At 42.9% G+C, this 22021-nt stretch overlaps 1 protein-coding gene across 13 annotated transcripts in view; it reads left to right on the top strand.

The window, feature by feature from the left end:
- The window catches only part of UNC79 (unc-79 homolog, NALCN channel complex subunit), a 305414-nt gene that overhangs the window by 58812 nt on the left and 224581 nt on the right, over window positions 1–22021 (top strand). For all 13 annotated transcript variants that reach the window (XM_056133512.1, XM_056133504.1, XM_056133510.1 and 10 more), the window contains 3 exons: window positions 9866–9958; window positions 16106–16161; window positions 17024–17153. In XM_056133512.1, the coding sequence (XP_055989487.1) occupies window positions 9866–9958; window positions 16106–16161; window positions 17024–17153 (279 nt within the window). The remainder of the gene's footprint in view (window positions 1–9865; window positions 9959–16105; window positions 16162–17023; window positions 17154–22021) is intronic.

Genomic DNA, 22021 nt, shown 5'->3' with positions numbered 1-22021 from the left:
AACCTTTCTATTACTTAAGTATAATGTAAGATGAATACTCACAGCTGTTTTGGAACATTGCTTAAATGCTAGCACAGTGTCTAGTGTTTAGCTGGTGTTGGTTTGCTTCTCTCCTCTCTTTACTGATAAGTCCGTATTTATGATTCAGTTTTAGAACGTGTATTGATGACTTGCAGTCATGTGGTCTAGTCTGTGCATTAGAATGTAGCCATGTTTGTTTGTTTCTTTGTGTATGTGTGTGTGTGTCTATCGGCAGTACTCAAGGGTGACTCTTGGCTTTGTATGTAGGAGACTGTGCTACCTGAGATTGAACCCAGGCCTCCAGCATGCAAAACACGAGCACTGGACTTTGAACTCTCTTCCTTGTTCCATCGTGTTTGTTGTTGGGTTTTCAAGTTTTAGCTCTGAAATGCTGACATCAGTATTTTTGTTGCATCAGAATTTATACAGCAGGTTGTGGGGAGAAACAGATCGTGTAGGAGTTCAGGAGTTTGCCTTGCATGTGCCGACCCTGCTTTCTTCCCCAGCACTGCTTATGGTGCCCTGGGCACTGCCAGGAGAGATCTTTGAGCCCAGAGCCAGGAGTAAACCCTGAGCACCACTGGGTGTGACCCCAAAACCAAAATAAATAAATAATAGAAGAATTATATAAGAGCTGGGACATGACTCCAAGGGCTGGAGGGGAGGAAAAAAAGAGCAGAAGGTTGGAGCAGAGATAGGGCTGAGTGGGTCATAGGCCTGAATGTGATCTCGAGTACTGAATGCCTCTCTCCTTTCCCATTAAATATCATTGGGTGTAGCCCTGGTAACACTCCAAAGCACCAATGGTTGTGCTTTCTGTAGAAAGGAAAAAAAGGGGGCAGAGAGACAGTACAACAGGTAAATCATTGCTTTGCACACAGCCGATTTGGGTTCAATCCTCAGCATCCTATATGGTCCCTTGAGCCCCACCAAGAGTGATTCTTAAGCATAGAGCTCTGAGCACTGCTGAATGTGGCCCAATGCCAACCCCCCCCCAAAAAAAAGAGGGAGAGTGGGAAGAAGAGTGTTGTGATTGGCATTTTTCCTTAATATTTAACTAATTCACTATACCCATTTTATAGAAATAGCTGAGTAGCTTGGGGAGCGTGTTTGACTTATCAGATCTCTGAAGTTAGGCCAGTAACATCTGGGCACTTGCTTCTTCCTCCCTTGATTGTGACTTTTTGCTTAATTAGGAACACGGGCCCCCAAACATGTTTTGTAGTCACCTGAAAATCCTTACTTAAGTAAGTGTGAACTTTGGCAACCCAGGAGAGCAAAATAGTAAGTTGAGCTTACAAAGTTGGTGTGAGTTTTAGTGCTGATTCGTAGATGGCCCTTAAACTTTAAATTTTAAAGTCATGAGCAGTAGGACTTATTCTTCAGTTGTAAAGGAGGAAAAAGTGTTCAATGTCTATGGTGACTTTCTGACTACCATAATTCTCGATGAAATAGTATCCATCTCATTCTCGCTCTTGCTAGTTCCGTTATTTTATCATTCTGGTTTTCATTTTGGATCTCTTAGCTCTACCCTCAGGAATTATCCCTGGAGGTAATTCCCACATGGGAAACCAAATATTGAACCTGAATTGACCATGTGCAAGGCAAGGGCCATACCCACTGTCCAGTAGTAGTAACTCTTTTTTTTTTCTTTTTGGGTCACACCTAGCAATGCACAGGAGTTACTCCTGGCTCTGCACTCAGGAGTTACTCCTGGTGGCGCTCTGGGGACCATATGGGATGTTGGGAATCGAACCGGGGTCGGCCACATGCAAGGCAAACGCCCTACCCATTGTACTATCACTCCAGTCCCAGTAGTAACTCTTATATGTCCTCTTTAAGCCTTAGAAAATGGGTGGTCATACTTAACCTTGCTAGCCAAATTCTCTGAAGTGCTTCCCATGTTTTTCTTGTCCTTGTGCTTTCATAAGGAAAGACAGAGAGAGCACAGACCCAGCGGCAGAGGGAAGTCAGGTTCCAGAATCCTCCTGTTCAGATAAATTGGCTTGAGAATGAGTAGCCTCATTGCTTGTGTCCGTGATGCTTCTATTTGCGGTGGTTGTTTTGGTGTCTCAAATTTCTAACCCAGTTAAGAGTGGAGTGCTTCACTCCTTCCAGAACATTTTTATTTCAGGACTGAGCTGAGGAGGAGGTTGTATTTTTGGGAGAACTTGATCAAGTCTTTATGGCTTTCCCCCCCTCTTTTGGTGGTGCATTTCTCCTAAGGTTAAGTGGAAGACAGGGACGATTTTTCAGACCTTAACTGATTGTATGGTTAAGGACCTGGAAGATGCCATTCTGAGCTCTGAAGTGGATCTAATGAGGTTTTGCAGTGCCTTCATTTTAAGAGCCCTTTATGCATTTCAGTTATGTCCCTCATAACATTCATTAAAAAAATCAAGGCAATAGAGGCTTATAGCATCTAAGTTTCAGATGTTAAATATCCAGCATTATCCACCAGTGCTTATAATACCACATTATATATTGTCGTTTCTGTCAAGTCATTTTTGTCACTAAACAAAATACATATGGTCTCCTGAGCACTGCCAAGGATCACTCCTGAGCACAGAGCCAGGAATAGCCCCTGACTAATACAGGTGCGTCTGCCCCAATAATTAATTAATCTAACAACTAACCAAACAATCCCCTTTGTAGGGCTACAGATTACCAACTTCATCTTATACACATTTCCGTTGAGACAATCTTTTCGACTCCTTCTCTAAGAAAGATACATTTCTTTTTTGTTTCAAATATGTGCAGTAGGTTTGTTTATCAAAAAACATATTAAAGGAGTTACTAAGAATTGAAAAAGTCATTTGCATTTCACCATGGAAACCTCCTTCCAATAAAGGAGTTGTGATTTGTGGACCAAATTGAGATTTGGATGTTGAAAGATGATATTTCAGTGGAGAAAAGGAAAAGGTGATTCCAATAAACTTGAATTGGTTAAAATAAAAAGCTGATTCCAAATGAACAAAAATGTCAGCTGCATTATTTTAAGGATGCTAGCAAAGTTGAATAACCACTAAGACCTTTCTAAGTGTCTTGTAGCACGTGCCTTTCTAATGGACTCTTTCTCCTCTAGTTTTGTTTCCAACTTAAATTTCCCCAGAAAGCTATTTACCCTACTGGCAAGTAATATCCTTGCACTGATTTAAAAACAAGTGTCTGGGCTGGAGAGAGACAGTCCAGGGTGAAGGTATTTGCCTTGCATGTGGCTGATTCAGGGTCATTCCAGAGCACAGAACCAGGAATTGTCCCTGAGAACCACTGGGTGTGATCCATCCTCAAAAAAAAAAAAAAGAAAAAAAAGAAAACCAAACCTAAAACAAACTGAACCTGAAATGTATTACTTAATTGAAAATCTGCTTTCATGCTATTAATCTGGGATGAGTTGTATTCTAGTATACTAAGAAGGATGTATGTCATGTGATTATAATCTTCCAGAGATTAATAAATACATTAAATAAACCATAAAACTTAATGTATTTTGAGTTTTTTCTATTTAATATGTTTTATTGGGCTGGAGCGATAGCATAGCAGGTAGGGCATTTGCCTTGCATGCGTCCAACCTGGGTCCAATTCCTCTGTCCCTTGGAGAGCCTAGCAAGCTACTGAGAGTATCCCACCAGCACGGCAGAGCCTGGCAAGCTCCCATGGTGTATTCAGTATGCCAAAAACAGTAACAACAAAGCTCACAATGGAGATGTTACTGGGCCTGCTCAAGGAAATCGATGAACAACGGGAGGACAGGACAGTGCAGTGCTACAATATGTTTTACTAGCTGGTGAGTATTTAGGTTTTTGTAGGGGGGCTCCCTCTAGACACTGTGTGAGGCATGAAGAGCCAGCAAGCCAGGGCCTCACAGGTGCAGTACATGTACCCCCCGCCCCTTCATCACATCTCCAGGTGAGCCAGAGAGTGTTTGTAGAAGGTGGGTCTTAGTCTGTGGGAAATGTTTCAGAACAGGAGTGGAACGAAGCTGAATTGTAGGCCTTTGTTGGCAAATGTCCTAACCTCATCCAACTGTTTTTTCTCAGCTGTAAATTGTGAATAATCCTCACTCCCCCTTTCTCTCTCTCCCATGTTTCTTGTGAAATCAGAAATGAATATGCAGGAATGACCTTTGAGTTTCATCTAATGTTAATATGATTATGTAACAGACCAAACACATAGTTAAATGATCAACATGTCGAGTTGCACGGCTCTGATTCCAGTACTCTGCTCAGATTCTCCTGTTCTTTTATTCCCATCATGTTTATTCCCATGCTATGTTTATACCCATGTTAAATTTTATCATCTTAAATATTACCTACAGTAGGGCCACATGCACTGGGTCCTGGGATTTTTCTTCTCTGCAGGGTTTGTATTATAACATCAGTAATTATTTTAATAGAATTTGATCTCCAAAATGTGTCAGAATACTGCTCTACAATATTACTGCACAATCTTGTCTATGATGTTACTTTTTGGGGGCATGGGAGCCATCAATATTTGGGACATATCTAGTAGGACTGAAATCTTGTTTCAGGCTCTGTGCTCAGGGATTATGTCTAGCAGGGTTTGGGCACTGAATGTGGTGCTGAGGGTTGAATAGGGTTGGCCTTGTTTTAGGCAAGTGTCCTGCCCTCTGTACTACCTTTCCGGCCCTTCTCTGACTTTTTTTTTCCCTTTATTTTATTTTATTTTTTTTTACAGTTGTAGATTTACAATTTTTTGTGCTTTGGTTTCAATTATACAATGATCAGATACCCATCCCTCCACCAGTGCCCATTTTCCACCACCATGGATAATATCCCTCCCACCCCCATCCCCCCATCCCCCCTGTCTCTGTGGCAGGGCAATCCCCTGTGTTCTCTCTCTCCTTTTGGGTGTTGTGGTCTGCAAACCTTCTCTGACTTTTTTTGATCCTTCCTAATCTGTGAATATTCTATACTGTGTAGACGTCAGAGATGGGGTATGTTAGTCCTCTGTTGACTTGGTCCATCCTACTAAGGAGGCACAGGTTCTCTTCAAACCATCACCCACGAAACACTATGACCATTGTGCACTGGGTCACGATCTGGTCAACCAGACCATGTGGTGGTTCTGTTCCTGGTCAAGTGCAGGAAATGTTTCTGGCAGAACTAGCCCCAGAAAGGCCTTACTTCCCCCTTCTGACTCCCTTACCTGTCTTAGTCCCCCAGACCATGCTGAGACCAGAGGGCTTCGATAATTCCCTCTCAACACAGACCCCTGCTTCCCCCACCACTCCCCATCTCCCTTGGCAGCTTGGACCCATGGGCAGCTTCCACCTGGCCTCTGTCTTCTCCCAGTGCTCCCACGGTCCGTCCTTCACCCAAACATGTCAGTCAGGCTTCCTCACTGTCCTTATCCGGGCAGTCTGGTGACTTCCTATTGCTCCTGCAGGTCCTTTACAGGCTCCTCCCGGGGCTCCCTCCAGGCTCTGTCCTGATCCACAAGCCTTCCTGCTTGACCCTATGTCCTCTGCACTCACTGGGCTGTGTCCGCATGGACCTGCCTGTCTAGGAAGTCCTAGAACTCCTCATGTCCAGGGGGTTCCCTCAGTGTACCAACAGGTCCCCCTCCCTCACAGTCACATGATTTGCTTCCTCCCTCCTGGTGTCCTCAGCCCCAGTGTCCTCTGTCAGGAAGACCTTCCATTCCCCACTCACGGATACAGGCCTTCATCACTCTCTCTCTCTCTGTCTCTGTCTCTCTCGCTCTTGCTCTGTCTGTTTCATATGACTGCACAGGACTTCATTGCCTCATTCCTCTAGAAACGGCATTCCATACTCCTCTGAGCTGGCCACGCCAGCTGCCATGAACCATGGGTGGCCAGTGAGCAAGAGAAACGGATCTAGTGAGGCCCAGGAACTGCATTTTTAGTGTAACTACATTAGTTGCAATGGCCTCATTTGGCTACCGGCTCTGGGAATGGATGGCACAGCTCAGCACTTAAGCTCGATAAAGACAAAGACTTGCCTATTTTGTTTTTGGCAGGGTTTCTGGGGCCAAGAGCGATGCCTGGCAGAATAGGAGCCCTGAAAACGAGATCTTGTTGAATGAAGAGACTAGATCCTTTGCTCCAAAGATCAGTCACAGGGCTCTCCTGGAAGTCATTACATTTTCTCTCTTATAAAGTGGCCTTTCCCATATACCTTATTTTTGATGAGACCCATGTAAGAACTTTAAAAGAGCTACAGAGCATGGAAGCAAATGAAGGAATTATTATTGTCCATGGAGGAAGCAGAGGGAATAGCAAATGGTTGTCCTAGTGCTACTGAGAGTGCCATGTCGTAGGACTTAAAACTTTACCTTGTTTCTTAAACATTCTATTAAACGTAAAAATCCTCATTTCCACTCATTCCCTTATTCTTTCCATTGTCTATAGTTCTGGCTTTCTACACTCTCATGGGGCTAGGCAGCACATCTGTTTACATCAGGTTTTTTTTAACAAGATTCAATCAGTGACGTGTGTCTGGGTATGTTTATTAAATTAGAATTGTGGTGATTTTATTCAGTCTGTTAGATGCTAAGAAATTGCAAGGCACTGTCTGTTTCTGGAGGAATTGGAGCTAATTTCCTAGGGCTTGAACCACGGAATTGCTTTGGGCTTTGTGGCTTGCAGCTGAGGGAAAGCGCTGGGTTGAGGGGCAGGAGGGACTTCAGAAGATCACGGAGACACTTGGGCTGTTCTCCAAAGAAACTTCCCCCAAATCACCTGAGACATTTGGGCATTTCTTCTACTTCCCAAGGCTCCAGGCGCTGGGGTTCTCAGTTGCTTTCAAAGCTAGTTTTTATGTTCTAGAAATACTTACTGTTAAAGACTTTGAGATGAAGAAGGTAAAGATACTTGTCCCTCAAGAAATGGAGAAATATATACACCTATATTTATTTAATCATCCTCCGTGATTATGTTAGATAAATCCTTCCCACCCACCCCCTGCCTCTATAACAAAGGATATAAGGTGGCAGTGGGGCACTGGGAGTGTGGCTCAGTGGTAGAATACATGCAGTTTTATTTTTTTTCTGATTTTGGGACCATAGCTGGTGATGCTCAGGCTTTCTCCTGGCTCTTGGCTTAAGGACCACTCCTAGAGGGGCTCGTGGTGGGCAGAGGCGGTGCTATAGATAGAATCTGGGCCAGCCTCATGCAAGTGCCTTATCTGCTGTACTGTTGCCCCAACCCCAATACCTTGGGTTCTATACCTGGGACTGGAAGCCACTTTCCTTTGAAACAAAACAAAAACCAAACCCAAAGGATCCTTGTAGTTGTGCCTCCCACACCGGGGTGCCTTCTTCCTGCTCTTCCTTTCTGGGTTCTCCCAGGCTGAGCATGATCTTGAAGATGAGATCCGAGGCCTTCCTGCCTGGGCGTCTCTCCTGTACGTGTTCTAGGTGTGTCTGTCCTGCTTTCAACCAACTCATTGTCTTCTCTAGAAGCAGCTCTGGAAGTCGAATTTTCACAGCCCCTCCTGGTTCAAATCTGACTTCTTGTGCTTTAGAGGTCAGCATTAAGATTTATTGATTTATTGTATTTGATTTATCAACTTTTCTAAGGCAAGATGGTTTCTATGTCTCTGTGTCCTTATTAATCCCTACGTACAGTGAAGAGCCATGCTCATAGAGTCACCCAGATAATCATTTGGTGGGTTAGTAACAGCCCACTTTAAGGGATAAATAGAAACAAAGTCAGTTGAATGGAACTTCAAAAGCTGTTTGTTTCTGTAAAGGCTAACAACCAGTTACATTAAAAAAAAAAAAAAGGCCACCAAGTCCTCTATGTAAAAAATGTTAACTTTTGTCTCCTGTTATGTGAGAAATATTTTAGTGATTCCTTTATTACATCTGAGCTTTTTAAAATAGGTATTCGGGGACTGGAGTGTCGGTGCAGTGGGTTGGGTACTTACCTTGCTCATAGCCAACCTGGGTTTGATCCTGGACACCCTATAAGACAACTGCCTCCCCGACACCCCCCAAGCACTGCCAGGAGTGAATCCTGAGTATAGAGCCAGGAGTAAGCCCTTGTGCACTGCTGGGTGTGTCCCCCAAATGAAACCCAAAGACTAAAATAAAAAAGTGTTTGGGTGTTAGGATCTATTCACTTCCTGCAGAGCTTGGTCAGTGATACTTGGGGACTGCCAGGGTCACACCCAGTGTTGTCTGTCTGCCAGGACTCCAGGTGGTGTTAGAGGGGGCAATAGTATGTGGCTCCAGGGCTCAAACCCAGGGTCTCATGCATGCTGAGCATGTGTTCTACCATTTGAACGCTTTCTCTTAGCCCCTTCCACATGCATTCTTCTGGCGTATTGTATTCTTTTTGGATGTAGGTGAGACAAAATCTTCACTGGTTGTACTTCAACATAACATGTACAAATTAAGCTGATTTTAAGATAACTTGAATTTTTGGGTTGTTGACTACATTCACGAACTTCTCCATTTGGTTTTGGAACTCAAGATGTGATTTTGGGAACTGCTCTTGTCATTGATCATTGTTCTTTTCATTTTTTTCGGGCAGTATTTCATATATGTTTAACTCTTAGAAGAGGTTTTTTTCCACTTATGAAATTATCTCTGAGAAAAGAGGAATTCCAGCTTTAGAAAGTATTCTGAAGGTCTCTCCAATTATGGGTTCTCAATTGCTGTGTTTAGAATAATAACCATGTGCTACCCTCAATGACCTCCCTCAAAGCTAGTTTTGAATGCATAAAGGGGTTTCCTGATATGTGCCATTAAAAGGTGAGAGGAAGAAATTGAATATAGTGTTGGATGCCATTGTGAACAAGCCACTTAAAGATATTCCAGAAGCTGTTATGTAAATGGGATAGCATGGTTTTTACAACAATTAGATGAAATTTAAAGAAACCAGCTTGCTCTGATTAAATTCTTATGACATATGCTAAAAGGTCCAGGGATAGCATCTCACACAGATTCAGTGGATACTTAGGTTCTAATGACTCCAGTGAGTATGAAGATGGTAAATTATCCAAAGGAATCAATGGCTTAGCCTGGGGAGGAAGTTACTGAGGTTAAGGTTACTCATGTGGGTTTGAATGCAATAATTTTAATTTTTGCGAGCATTGAAAACCATCTTGAATTGATGGTCTGTGTTGACAATATATGGTTTTAAAATGCCTGTCTAACAGAATCAATAAAGTATCCATTATAAGAAGACTTATTATTTCATCTACAACTCTAAACATGAATATGTTTGAGTGGGTATGGCAATCTCTTATTTTTACTTTCTTTAAGGATACATTGCAACATACCTTTTCATTTGGACACATGGAGTTGCCTCTCCTTTCTACCTCCCTAGAAGCCACCTGGGAATAGAGAACAGGTCTCAGTACAACCCTGACAAAGCCATGCCATTTCATTCTGGCATCGTTCCAGCTGCACATTGCTTCTTATTGCTGTTACCCATTGACGCCAACCAGAGCACTTGGAAGCCAGGAGGGATTTAATGGTTTTATTTGTGCAAAACTTCCATTGATTTGGTTGGAATCTTTTACTGGAGTACCAAGGAGTACTCAGTAGGCCCTGGTGTTATAAACTTGCTGTGGCGGCCTGATGGTTCAGTGTTTGAGCCCGTTGATTTGGTAGTGCTGGGGGAAGGGGTAGGGATCAAGGAAATTTGCAGTGTCAGGGATTGAACTTGAGGCCTCTGAATGTTCAGCCTATGCTCGAGGCCTTGAACTGTCTCCCTGGCTCCAGTTGGAACTTAAAAAATATTTTAGCTTTCCTAAGTATGAATGTGGTGTGTATAGATAGATCAGTAGATAGACATTGAGATAGATCGGTAGATAGACATTGTGTCTAATGAAGACTCTTTTGGTTCCAGTGGGGTCCTCCAGGAGAGAAGGGGTCCCTACCCATGTCAATTTGTCTGCGTCCTCCATGCTAATGATTGCCATGCAGTACACATCCAACCCAGGTAAGTGTGTGTCTTGATTCGTTCAAAAGTCAGTACTTAAACAAGATCTCAGAATCAAATAATCAGGTTTGAAATTCTCACCTGGGTAGCATTTATTCGTAGTGGCCATCTTGCTGGCTATTGAGATTTTTAGAATGTCTGAGGATAGAGTTTTAGAACGTTGACTGGAAAGTATTAATATATAGAAGTATTTAAGTTAAAAATATAAAAACCATCTGTGTTTTGTCAAACTCTGTAGTCATGTATAAGTATCTTTAATCATAGTAAATATTGGGTCACATTTCTATTTTCTTAATAGGAGATTATGGGTTTAAAGGACTTGAAAGGACTCAATATTCCCACTAATGCTGTGTGAGAGGACATAGTAGCTTTTTAATTGAGCATTATAATAATATTTGCATGCAGTTGGACAAATGGAGAGTAATATCTCATTGTTTTATTCTGTTTCTCTGAACAGCAGTGATGTTGCATTTTATGTGGTTGACTCTGTTTGCAGACAGACTCTGGAAAGTCAACTTACAAAGGGGTCCAAGTGTTGGAATTACATGGGAAGCCATAAACTCAGGTTTTATTTTCATTGGAGGTTTGCTTGAAAGTGAATAAATTTGGCGGCACTGTTTTCATTCTTCTACCCAGACTACCTACTTAGTCAATAAATAAGCACATATTTTTACTCAGGAGAAGGAAATAAAACCCCTTTTGCATTTCAAAGACTGAATGCTTTTCTTGTCTGGGTGTCTTCCTTGAACTCCAGAATTGTCCAGATTCTTATATGATCTTGAAGTGTGTATAGTTTGGGAAGTTGCATTTCTTTTTGTTTGACCTGGAGATGCCACCAGCCATTATTTATAGTTAGTACATATTCTGTTCTGAAACAGAATAACTAGATTTGGAATGACTAGATTTGGAATCTAGTTAATTGAAGTGTCCCGTAAATTCATATGCTCAGAGGTCAGTTGTGTGTAGGTTCACATCTGAGTTCATTTACAAATGACCAGTTGATATGATCTTAAAGAGGTTATTTAACTTCCCTAAGTTAGTTATTTAACTTCTCTCTCTTTTTTTTGCTTTTTGGGTCACACCCAGCCAATGCTCAGGGGTTACTCCTGACTCTGCACTCACGTATCACTCCTGGTGGTGCTTGGGTGACCATATGGGATGGTGGGAATCGAACTCAGGTCAGCCGCGTGCAAGGCAAATGCCCTACCCGCTGTGCTATTGCTCTAGCCCCAAGTTATTTAACTTCTTATCTATATAATGGGAGTCATTCTGCAGTCTTTTTTTTTTTTTACTTTTTTGGTCACACCTGGTGATGCACAGGGGTTACTCCTGGCTTTGCACTCAGGAATTACTTCTGACAGTGCTCGGGGGACCATATGGGATGCTGGGGATTGAACCCGGGTCGGCCAAGTGCAAGGCAAACGCCCTACCCACTGTGCTATTGCACCAGCCCCTCTTCCTGCAGTCCTTTAAAGTACAGTTTCAAGGATCTCATGACTTAATTCTGTGTAAGACCCCACACCAGCAGAGTGAGAGCACAGTGCATATACATGATCAATACCAGCAGGATTACTGCTTTTGCCCTCTTTTTCTTGGAACACAGGTTTCACCAGAAAACAACTGTAATCAAAACTCCTTTGGATATTTTCAAATATTTCTCTATTCATGCGGGAGTACTTAAGTTAGCTATTCTAAATTAACAAGTACGTATAGAATCCCAAACTGCCCTTCTCTTTGCCTGAGATTTCAAGCAGTGAAATTATCAGAAAGACCTGGGCACATGTGAGGTGATGGGGTTTGAGCTTGGCCTCTTATGCATGCTAGGCCACCTGCTCTAAGCTACTGAGATATCTTTTAAGCCCCCCAATTATTCTCTTTGTGGCAGACTCTTACAAAGCAAGGTGATAGGCTCCAGGGGCTCATGGGGTCTGGATGGTGGGCCATCATTCTTGGATCATTACTGGAGAGACAGCAAGTGGCTTGCAGTTGATTTGAAGCAGTCAGTGTTCAAGTCACAGACACTTCAGCTTGATTGGACATAGGTTTCCTGTATATGACTTCATGCTTGACATTTTGTAGACCACCCAGGAATGTTGGTGATTGTGCCTTTTCATAGGGCTCATAGCGGCCTTGGCAAGCTGAGGCTCAGGCACATAAATCATTGACTTACAATGTGGAGGAGGAAGTCAAAAGTACCCAATAAATACAGACTGTCAGTCCATCAGTAGGAGAAGGATCTGGATTGAAATGATCAGGAAAGGCCCATGTCACTCATGGCATAGACTTTTGACTGATAGTGGAAATGGGGGCATACTGGAGAGCAAGTGGTTTACATGGAGGGACCCCACAGGGCTGATTGTGGAGCTGCCAGTAGACCCCATGGAATGAGGTTGGTAACCGACATGTGGTGATGAGTGGTCACTGGGTGGAAAAACATCTCACTTGACAGTGATGGCTCAGCTACGAAAATCTCAACTCCAGAGGGCCACTGCACAGCCAATGCACTCCACAGCCAGTCGTTGAGTTTCTTTCGTGTGTCAGGCATGAAGGACACTGATCAACTGAACAGAGCCGACTTCTGGCCTTGCCCTGTGAACGTATTCTACGAAGGAGGGAGAAGTGTTTATCAAATAATTATGAAAGTGAGTGTAAAGTCTCAATTTCACAAGTGCTCCCAACCATATAGGTTGTGCTCCATGAGGTACTGTAATGGTATGTGTGTGTTCTTTTATTGAAGAGCTCAGAGAGGGCTTCTCAGAGGAGGTAATAGTTTGTCTGCAGACTGAAGGATGGGCAGAATTACGAGGTCTGAGATGGAGGGGGGAACGCCTGGGCTGAGGACAGAGGAATCTCACATTTTTGGAGGAAGCCTGTTTAGGAGGGGGGTGTAATGTGGCATAGCTGAGCACAGAGTGAGGTTCTGGGATCAAAATGTGGAGGAAGTTGCGTCTCTGTGTGGGAATCCCAGTTTTTCCCATGTCTGATGGGACGCCGGGAAAGGATGTTGAGTGATTAGGTGGGCACTGCTCTCATTGTGGCTGGAAAAAGGTCAAAAACAGACAAAGCACATGTAGATCGACCTGGGTCTGCCAAAGACCAGGGCCAATCAAGGTTGAGAAAAGTCACTGTCTGAAGGTGATTGAGGAAGGAACACTGATGGCACTTGGTGACAGGGGTTTTGGGCTTTATGACTGGCTGTGTGATATTTTTGTTTGTTTTTGTTTTTGGCCACACTGGCATTTCCCAGGGCTTACTTCTGACTCTGCACTCAGGAAATACTTATGGTGATGCTGGGGGGATGTATGGGATGCCGGGGATTGAGCCTGGGTTGGCCGAGTGAGAGGCAAGTGTCCTCCCCAGTGTTCCATCTCTCCATCACTGCATGGTTGGTCCTGTTCATGAAAAGGAGACCCTGGGAGGAGACTCAGCGCTTCTGCGAAGATCATGAGGTTTGCCTTGGACCTATGGTGTTCAAGGTGTCTTGGAGACGTTTAACAGGAGATGGTATATCTCAAACTAATACAGTGTTGTGTCAGTTTTATCTCAGACTGGGAACACACACACACACACACACACACACACACACACACACACCATCATATTTCCATATGTCCAAAACACCCTCATCATTCCATATGTCCAAAACACTGAAATGCAAATAAATCAGCTTCCTTTAGCAAAAAGAATGGATGTTTCTCAGAAAGTTATGTTACAAGCCTCAACTCAGAACAGAGCTCTGAGCTAGAAATCCAGGCACTGTGCGCACGGCCACTGATCTCCCCTGCGTGGCACAAAGACAGAATCAGAGCCGCTGGAGCGTGGGATGGATTCCCCAGCCTGGAGGTATAAAGGCGGAGTGGGCTCAGCAGCAGACCACTGGGAATGCCCGCAGAAGTGGCCAGTGAAGAGGATGAACCTGCCAAACAGGCAGGGATGGAATCTGCTCAAAGGTGTTTTGGCTGGCAGACAGAGACGAAAAACCATGAGAACATTTTGTTTGCTCAGTAGGGAAGGGTATGGGGAGTGGAGTCCACTTCTCATGGACATCTGCTGTCTTTGCAAGATGACCACCATGGTGGCTGTTCTGTTCCTGCATGTCACCTTCCCAAACTGGGCAGAGGACCAACGGGGACAGAGAAATCAGACAGGGGTCATTTGGTCTACCTCTTTCCCTACACACTTTAAATTGGTTCATCACAATATTCTAGGATTTCAGGGGTATGCAACACACCTCTCTGTGTGGACAGGGTTTACCATACCCAGTGCCCTCCCTCTCCTGTCTCTCCCCTTCTCCCTGGTCACCGTCATCATTCTCCTCTTCCCTTTTATCAGAGAGAAAAACTAAATCTCCAAAGCGTTTCAGCAGTCTTTCAGTTCTTACCAGTCAGAATGGAGTCCCCTGGTCACCCCTAGTATAATGTGGGGGGTTTTGAGAGATGCGTGGAAAGAATCTTTCTGTGTGGTTCATGAACTGGGAGATGGGTGAGGAAGAGAGTGTGACTGGCAGCCACTGAGTAGCAGTAACGGAGTTTGCTGTGTTGAATTCAAAGCGAGCCAGCCTTTCTACAGGACCCCGGGTCAGCTCTGCTGGACTCTGCAGCCGGCATGTGGGGGGCAACTGGAGAGGATCCACCCAGATGAAGGACAGGGAGGTCTTCAGGACTGAGTGAGACCAGCTCTGTGTCAGCAGCTGGATTAGGAGAGCCATAGAGGAGGCGGAAGAACACATCCCAGAGCAGACCTCAGCAATTCAGAGAAGCTTGCTGTTTATGTAGCTTTAAAAATAAGGTGGTTTTTAAAATTTTTTTTTGTTAGTGAATCACCGTGAGGTACAGTAACAGACTTACAAGCTTTCATGCTTGCATTTCAGTCATACAATGATCGAGTACCCGTCCCTCCACCAGTGCCCAATTGAATCACTATGAGATGCAGTTGCTCATGATCGAGTCACAGTCACAGTGTCCAAGCATCTGTCCCTCCACCAGTGTCCCTAAGTCCCTTTCTGTTCTTCAGCCTGCCTTGGTGGCAGACACTTTTCTTTTTTCCTTTTGGGCACTGTGGTTTGCAGTTCTGTTACTGAAAGGGTATCATGCATATAATTTTACCTCCTTTTGGCGCCCAGTTCTTGTCCAGAATGATCACTTCCTATTGTCCTTGTCATAGTGGTCCCTTCTCTATCCTAATTGCCCTCCTCTCACTGTGACCAGCTTCCTACTAAGGGCCAGTCCTCCTGGCCTTCATTTCTATTGTCTTTGGGTATTATTCTCCTACCATCTTTCTTTTTATCTTGCAGATGAGTGCAACCTTTCTCTGTCCCCTTGCCTCTGACTCATTTCACTCACCATGATACTCTCCATGTCCATCCATGTATAAGCAAATTTCATGACTTCATTATTTTTACTAATGACTGAGTCATATTCCACTGTATAGATATACCATAGCTTCTTTATCCACTCTCTTTTCTCAAGCACTTATGTTGTTCAGATTTTAAGAATTCCTCCATGAGATAGAGTGAGTGATCAGATGACAAGAGACACCCCTTCTCACCTCTCAGCCTGTTCTCTGCTGTTTGTCTAACCTTGTGCAGGATGGGAACTGAAGTCTGTTTCCCAGCTGCAGCATGGGGCTGGTGAGAAAATTGGGGTAAAGCACAATTTTACAGTTTTATTTCTTAGCACAATTCCAAGCTCAGAATGAAGGCTTCAGCACGCACAATGTTATTTCCCTTCCATTAGGGTTCTTGATTATATTGATATATGATTGGGTTATTCATGACTTTTATTATGCAGTTTATACTACCAGAAGGTGTTTTTCATAGTATTTTGTTAATGAGGTGAATTAAGCACGTCTTAAGGATGTTGGATGGTGAGGGGTGTAGTGATGGAATTATGTGCATGGAAAACCATCATTAACAGTATTGTAAATCACAGAACCTCAATCAATGAAAAAAAAGTTTAAAAAAGGGTCTTGGAATGAAGCTTAATAAGGTAAAAATATTATTTTTGAAATGTATGAATATGTGACAACAGTTAATTTTGAATTTAATGTTTAGACTGAAAAGTCACTCTAATAGGTTTTATTACATTTCAAAGGATATTTTGTCAGGCACTTACAGTTCATATTAAAATTGTGTTTTCTTTCTTGCAGTGTATCACTGTCAATTATTGGAATGCCTCATGAAATATAAACAAGAAGTGTGGAAAGTAAGTCTTGAACTACATTAAACTCACAGATTTAAACTTTATTTAAAACTTATTTGGTTATTAAAACTTTATTTAGGTCAAATTTATTGATGTCTTCTTATTTTGGTGTGACAGAACCTATTATTCTTTCCTTGCTGGTTAATTATTTATCATTGAGCACAGAAATGATACTTGAAGAACATAGAGAACATAGTGACTTGACAGAAAAAGTAACTGGATAGATCTTACTCTCAAAATTCAGCAGATCTATATTCCTTGACAGTTTTATTTAATCTGAAAGGCTGCCTGAGAACCTATCTCCCTTCAAATAGGCGATGTAAGTTGTTAGGAAAGGTGTCGTAGGAAAATGTTTTTAAAATTCAATATTTGACAAACTGGCTTGTGAAATTCTAAATGCTTTCTTTGACATTATTCTGAGTAGAGAAGATTTGATGAAAGGTGGCATACTTTGGAACACTACCCACAAGCAATATCTAAAATAAAGAAAGAAAAGTAATAATTTTTTAATATGATCTCATTCGAAAAACACATATGGTTGATGAAATTCTGGGGAAATTTGGGGTCAGAGTGATAGCACAGTGGGGAGGGTTCCTACCTTGCTCAGGCTAACCTGGGTTCAATCCCCAGCATTCTACATGGTCCCCTGAGCACCACCAGGAGTAGTTCCTGAATGCAGAGCCAGGTGTTACCCCTAACCATCGTTGGGTCTGGCCCTCAAAATAAAACAAAAAGGGGAAATACTAGAGAAATGAATCACCTCAGACCCCTTTCCTGGGGTTCTCACGGCATTCTTAATATCAGGTGAAATGCATTGATTGTCATTTGATGATGTTAAATGAGAACTTGCTCCTATTTTCTTTAGGATCTTTTGTATGTAATAGCCTATGGGCCATCACAAGTGAAGCCTCCGGCTGTGCAGATGCTGTTTCATTACTGGCCCAATTTAAAACCTCCTGGGGCAATAAGTGAATACAGGGGCTTGCAGTACACAGGTAAGGAGAGAATCACCCTGTCTTGGCCCGTCTGTCTCTGGTGCCAAATTTGTCACACTTCGACTTATTAATCTTGCGGCATTATATTTATTCTGCCTCGAGGCATTATCATAAATCTTTTCTGCAAGTAGGTGGTATAAAATAAATTGATTAAAATGAATTTCTAAAGCAAATATGACACCATAGCAAATTGCTTAAGACCCAATCCCATGGGCTATTAATGCCCCATCTATGGTCTTAACTCCTGCTAACGTGGATCATGACCAAATTGTGAGCAGTGATTAATGCTTGAAAGTTGGCTCATCATTTAGCAAAGCCCCAAGTGACTGCTTCTACTCTGATAAGACTTAGAGCAATTCTAACGTTAAGTGTTTATACACTACATAAAAATTAAATGACCACAGTAGCCTCGTGGGACAGGAAGAATCAACATTTCTTAAATATTCATGTAAGTAATAACTGAGAAGTAAATATTGAATTTAAATATAGGTGCATAACGATTGCAAACAAAACAAAAACTCACAAATAAGCAAGCTCTAGGTTCCTAAATTGTTGTTTCTGTTATGTGTAATAAAATGAAAAAGCTACCTTTGACATTGGAATTCTATTCCCACTGAGTTTCATATCCCTTCTCCCCTTGCCCCCTGAAAATGGGAAAGGTAGATATTTTTGCAAAATTAGTTTTTATTCAAGTTATTGTGGAATTATATGCTGACTTTATAACACTCTATTTCTTGGTATCACTTGTGTTTGCAAAAGAAATGTGAAATGGCTCAAAAGAGATTTAGTATAATTCAGCCACTTGCTTTATGTTCCTGATTTAAGCCAAGTGTTAGCATTATTAGTTTGGGCTTTGATTACCCTTGGTAGAATTACTCTTAACTCACAATCAATAATATAGGCCTTAGTAGTGACAATTAAGGGGATAGTAAGTGAGTTTTTAACAATGAAAATTCTACCATTTGTGTTTTCTATCGTAGTAGGGGATGTTTAACTATTGCTAAGTGGATTATTTGAGTGGGGCAGCAGTGAAAATGTTGGAAGTATCAATAAAAAGTGACATGTGTGACGGTGACCTCTTTTTGCTAGATCCTTGAAACAAGATTCTTGTGGTCTGCAAGTGGATAGCAACTATCAAAGGAAACTCAGTCAGAATTTGAAGAATAATTTGAAGGGTTACCCTGCTATGCTGGGCACTGCACTTTTTTTTTTTTTTAATGCGCTGTCACTGTCACTGTCACTGTCCTCCCGTTGTTCATCGATTTACTCGAGTGGGCCCAGTAATGTCTCCATTGTGAGACTTGTTGTTACTGTGTTTGGCATATTGAATACATCATGGGGAGCTTGCCAGGCTTTGCCGTGTGGGTGGGATACTCTCGGTAGCTTGTTGGGCTCTCTGAGAGGGGCAGAGGAATTGAACCCGGGTCGATTGGGTCAGCCGCGTGCAAGGCAAACTCCCTACCACTGTGCTATCCCAAAACAAAACAAAACTCTAGACTTCATGGAGTTTGATGTGACTTGATAGGGAAATGAATTCATTTTAAGATATTTTAAATATCCACAGGTGTTTTAAGGCTTGGTTACTCTTGGTCAAGTTTTAATTCTTGGTACTGGTGGTAAAGTTGTGAAAAAAAAATCGTAATCACCTGACCACTATCTTGGCACTGAATCTTCCACTTATGTCGACAGCCCTGGGCTGTCCGGGGCCTGAGTGGGCACACACAGGGCAGGGACTCTATATTGAGGGGGAGCAAGTTGAAGGAAGAGTGAGTTTCCTGGAAGATTGCCCAGCGAGGGACTTGCTAGCTGGGAGCTTTGCACACACTCTGTGTCCTTCTGGCAGTGACACAGGAAGGGCTAAAGTGTGAGTGTGAGGGAATTCAAATGCGGCCGACCAGGGTGTGAGAGGAGCAGATGACACAGAAAGAAGTGGGAAGCCTGACAGGACCTGGGAAAAAGTCTGGAGTTGAGACTAGTGGCAGAGGAAAATCAGAGTGAGGTGAAGTGATTTTTTACATAATAAGGGGTGTCTGTGTACAATGTTGTGGAAACGTGGTGAATGGCTAGTTGCTTTCATTTGCTCCCGTGACCATGTTGATGGGCAGAAACAACCAAGCCCGTCTTCCCAGTATAGGGGTCCCCTGCTTACTTAGCCCATTTTCTCTTGGTCATTCAAAAGCTCTGTCGCTCACGCTGGGCATCTATTCTTTAGTCCTTCCTTGGAGCCAGACCTCCTACTTTCTTCTTTTGAAAGCACGTTCTGTTGTGTTTACCTGCCAGGTACTGTCTGAGGCCCATGGGGAGTGAGCCCCAGGGACATGCCCATCCCAGTAACCTGTGGCTCCTGATGTAAAGGAATCACTCAGGAGCTCGCGGTGCTGTTGATGTGACACTGTGTTGTCAGACATTGTTCTCGGCGCGTAAGCGCTCAGTGAATAATTTAGCCTCCTCCTAAGTGAACACTCTTTGTGGACCAAGCACCACACTGAGTTTTATTGACATCTCAGGGAATCCTCACGGAAATCTTGAGAGGTGGCTTTTCTTATTTCAGTGTTAGCGCTGAGGACAGTTTTTTTTTTTTTGGTGTGTTTGTGTTTTGGGGGGTGGGGGCTGGGAGGGGGCATATCCGGCAGTGCTGAGGATTTATTCCTTGTTCTGCACTCAGGGATCATTTCTGGCTGTGCTCATGAGGCCGTATGGAGTGCTGAGGATCGAACCCAGGTTGGCCTTGTGCAAGGCAAGCACTTTGTGCACTCTCTGATCTCTCCAACCCCACCCCGAAATTCACACAGGAGAAGCAACTTAATACGACTCCCAAATTCACACCAATAAGAAAAGGAATACAGCTTGAGTTTCAGCTCAGATCATCTTCATTGAAAACTCACATTTTTTTTTTCCTGTCCTGACAACGTAACATGGCTTCTGTGCTTTTGTTCAGTTCTTTAATTAAACTTGATCAGGAGCATTAGAAATTTCCCCCAGTGGAGCAAGTGTGAGAGTTCAGGGGTTATGGCACTTGCCTTGTGTGTGCCTGACCCAGGTTTGATCACTGGTACCACCTAGTCCCCCAAACATTGTGGGTTCAGACTTGGGGGGCTTCTACCACTGCTGGGGTGGCCTTGGGCATTATCACAGCTCTAAATCCTTGCATTGAACTGCAGGACCAGCTGGCCAAGAATTCCTGGGAGCTCACCAGGCTTCCTGAGGTCTGCCTCCGCCAAAAACAACAGCCACAAAGTCTCAATAAAGAATATTTATAAGGGCTATAGCAATAGCACAGTGGGTATGGCATTTGCCTTGCATGCGGTGGACCCGGGTTTGATTCCCAGCATCCCATATGGTCCCCCGAGCACCGCCAGGAGTGATTCCTGAGTGCAGAACCAGGAGTAATCCCCGAGCATCGCCAGGTGTGACCCAAAAAGCAAAAAAAAAAAAAAGAGTATTTATAATACCTGGATGGCACTATAGCTCTATTTTTGTGGGGGAGGGCCATATCCAGCAGGACAGAGGACTGCTTCCAGTTCTGTGTTCTGGGGTCACTCCCAGTAGTATTTAAGGGACTGTGCAGGGCAGGGATTGAGACTTCCATATGCAAAGCATGCATTCAGCCTGCTGACTTACATAGTCAGCTCTTGATGGGCATTTAAAACTAAAATTGAGATTGTCAATGCATATAATTTTGCAAGGTCTCCTCCCAAACATTTTTCAAATACAGAAAGGTTTAAGGAATAATGCCGTGAGCACTGTTACCTTGAGTCAGCCATTGCTAATAATTTGCCATGACTTTATCTGTCTTGGTTTCCATGGTTTCCAATATGGTTTCCCTCCCCTTTTTAGGCATAATAATGTAGGATTATTTTCACTTAAAGTAAAGAAGATTAGGGGGCTGGAACTATAGCACAGAGGGTAGGGAGTTTGCCTTGCACGCGGCCGACCCGGGTTTGATTCCCAGCATCCCATATGGTCCCCTGAGCACCGCCAGAAATAATTCCTGAGTGCAGAGCCAGGAACACCCCCTGTATATTGCCGGGTGTGATTCAAAAAGCAAAAAAAAAAAAAGTAAGGAAGATTAAAGATGGAGGATTTGATGATCTATAGGTTTGCCTCTTTGGGGTTTATTAGTATTTATTAAACTATTCTACTCTTTTATCAATTTTTCAATATTATCTTAAAGATGCGAAAGATCCAAGTCTCTTGGTAGTAAAAATAGCTATTATGTTGTCTTGCAAAATTCTGCTGTGGAAGGAAGGCAGAGAAATCATTTAGCAATTTTCTGGCTAGAAATCTCAACTAATAACTTTACTTTTGTTAGCATAACTCAGTGACAGTTACTGGTTACACACAGAGACCGTTGTAAAAGTACAGCGTCTGTCAAAGTAAACACTAAAGGCTCAGCTTTAGTCTACCAGAAACATAACCCTATTCCCATGCAATTGGCTTCTTGATTTGTGTACAAGATTTGTCTCTTCTTTGGATTATAACTTTCCATGATTGAATTCTTAGTTATCTTTTTGTCATCTTAATTTTGTCACCACAGAAAAGGTTGAAAACCTTTCTTAGTGCGACATTAGACACGTGAAGAGAACTATCACAGTTTGATTGTGTGGAATATCTTCTTGGCTTTCTTCTGATGGTTATTTCCACACCAAGTTTACCCCCTTTATTTCCGTATGCCCTCTTTTTCTTCTTCTCTTTTTAATGGATATAGGGTGGTTTTGACTTTAAACTGACTTTTACTGCTAAATACTAGTTTCACCTGCTTTCAAATTTCACCTACAGGGATTCACACATCGTGTGTGTGTGTGTGTGTGTGTGTGTGTGTGTGTGTGTGTGTGATGAATTCATGTGTTTTGAGCATTCCTGAGTTT

The sequence above is a fragment of the Sorex fumeus genome, unplaced genomic scaffold (assembly GCF_029834395.1).
Source record: "Sorex fumeus unplaced genomic scaffold, SorFum_2.1 ptg000098l, whole genome shotgun sequence".
Classification (NCBI taxonomy): domain Eukaryota; kingdom Metazoa; phylum Chordata; class Mammalia; order Eulipotyphla; family Soricidae; genus Sorex; species Sorex fumeus.
The sequence above is the reverse complement of the archived record's forward strand: the minus strand, read 5'-3'. Positions and strand labels throughout refer to the sequence as shown.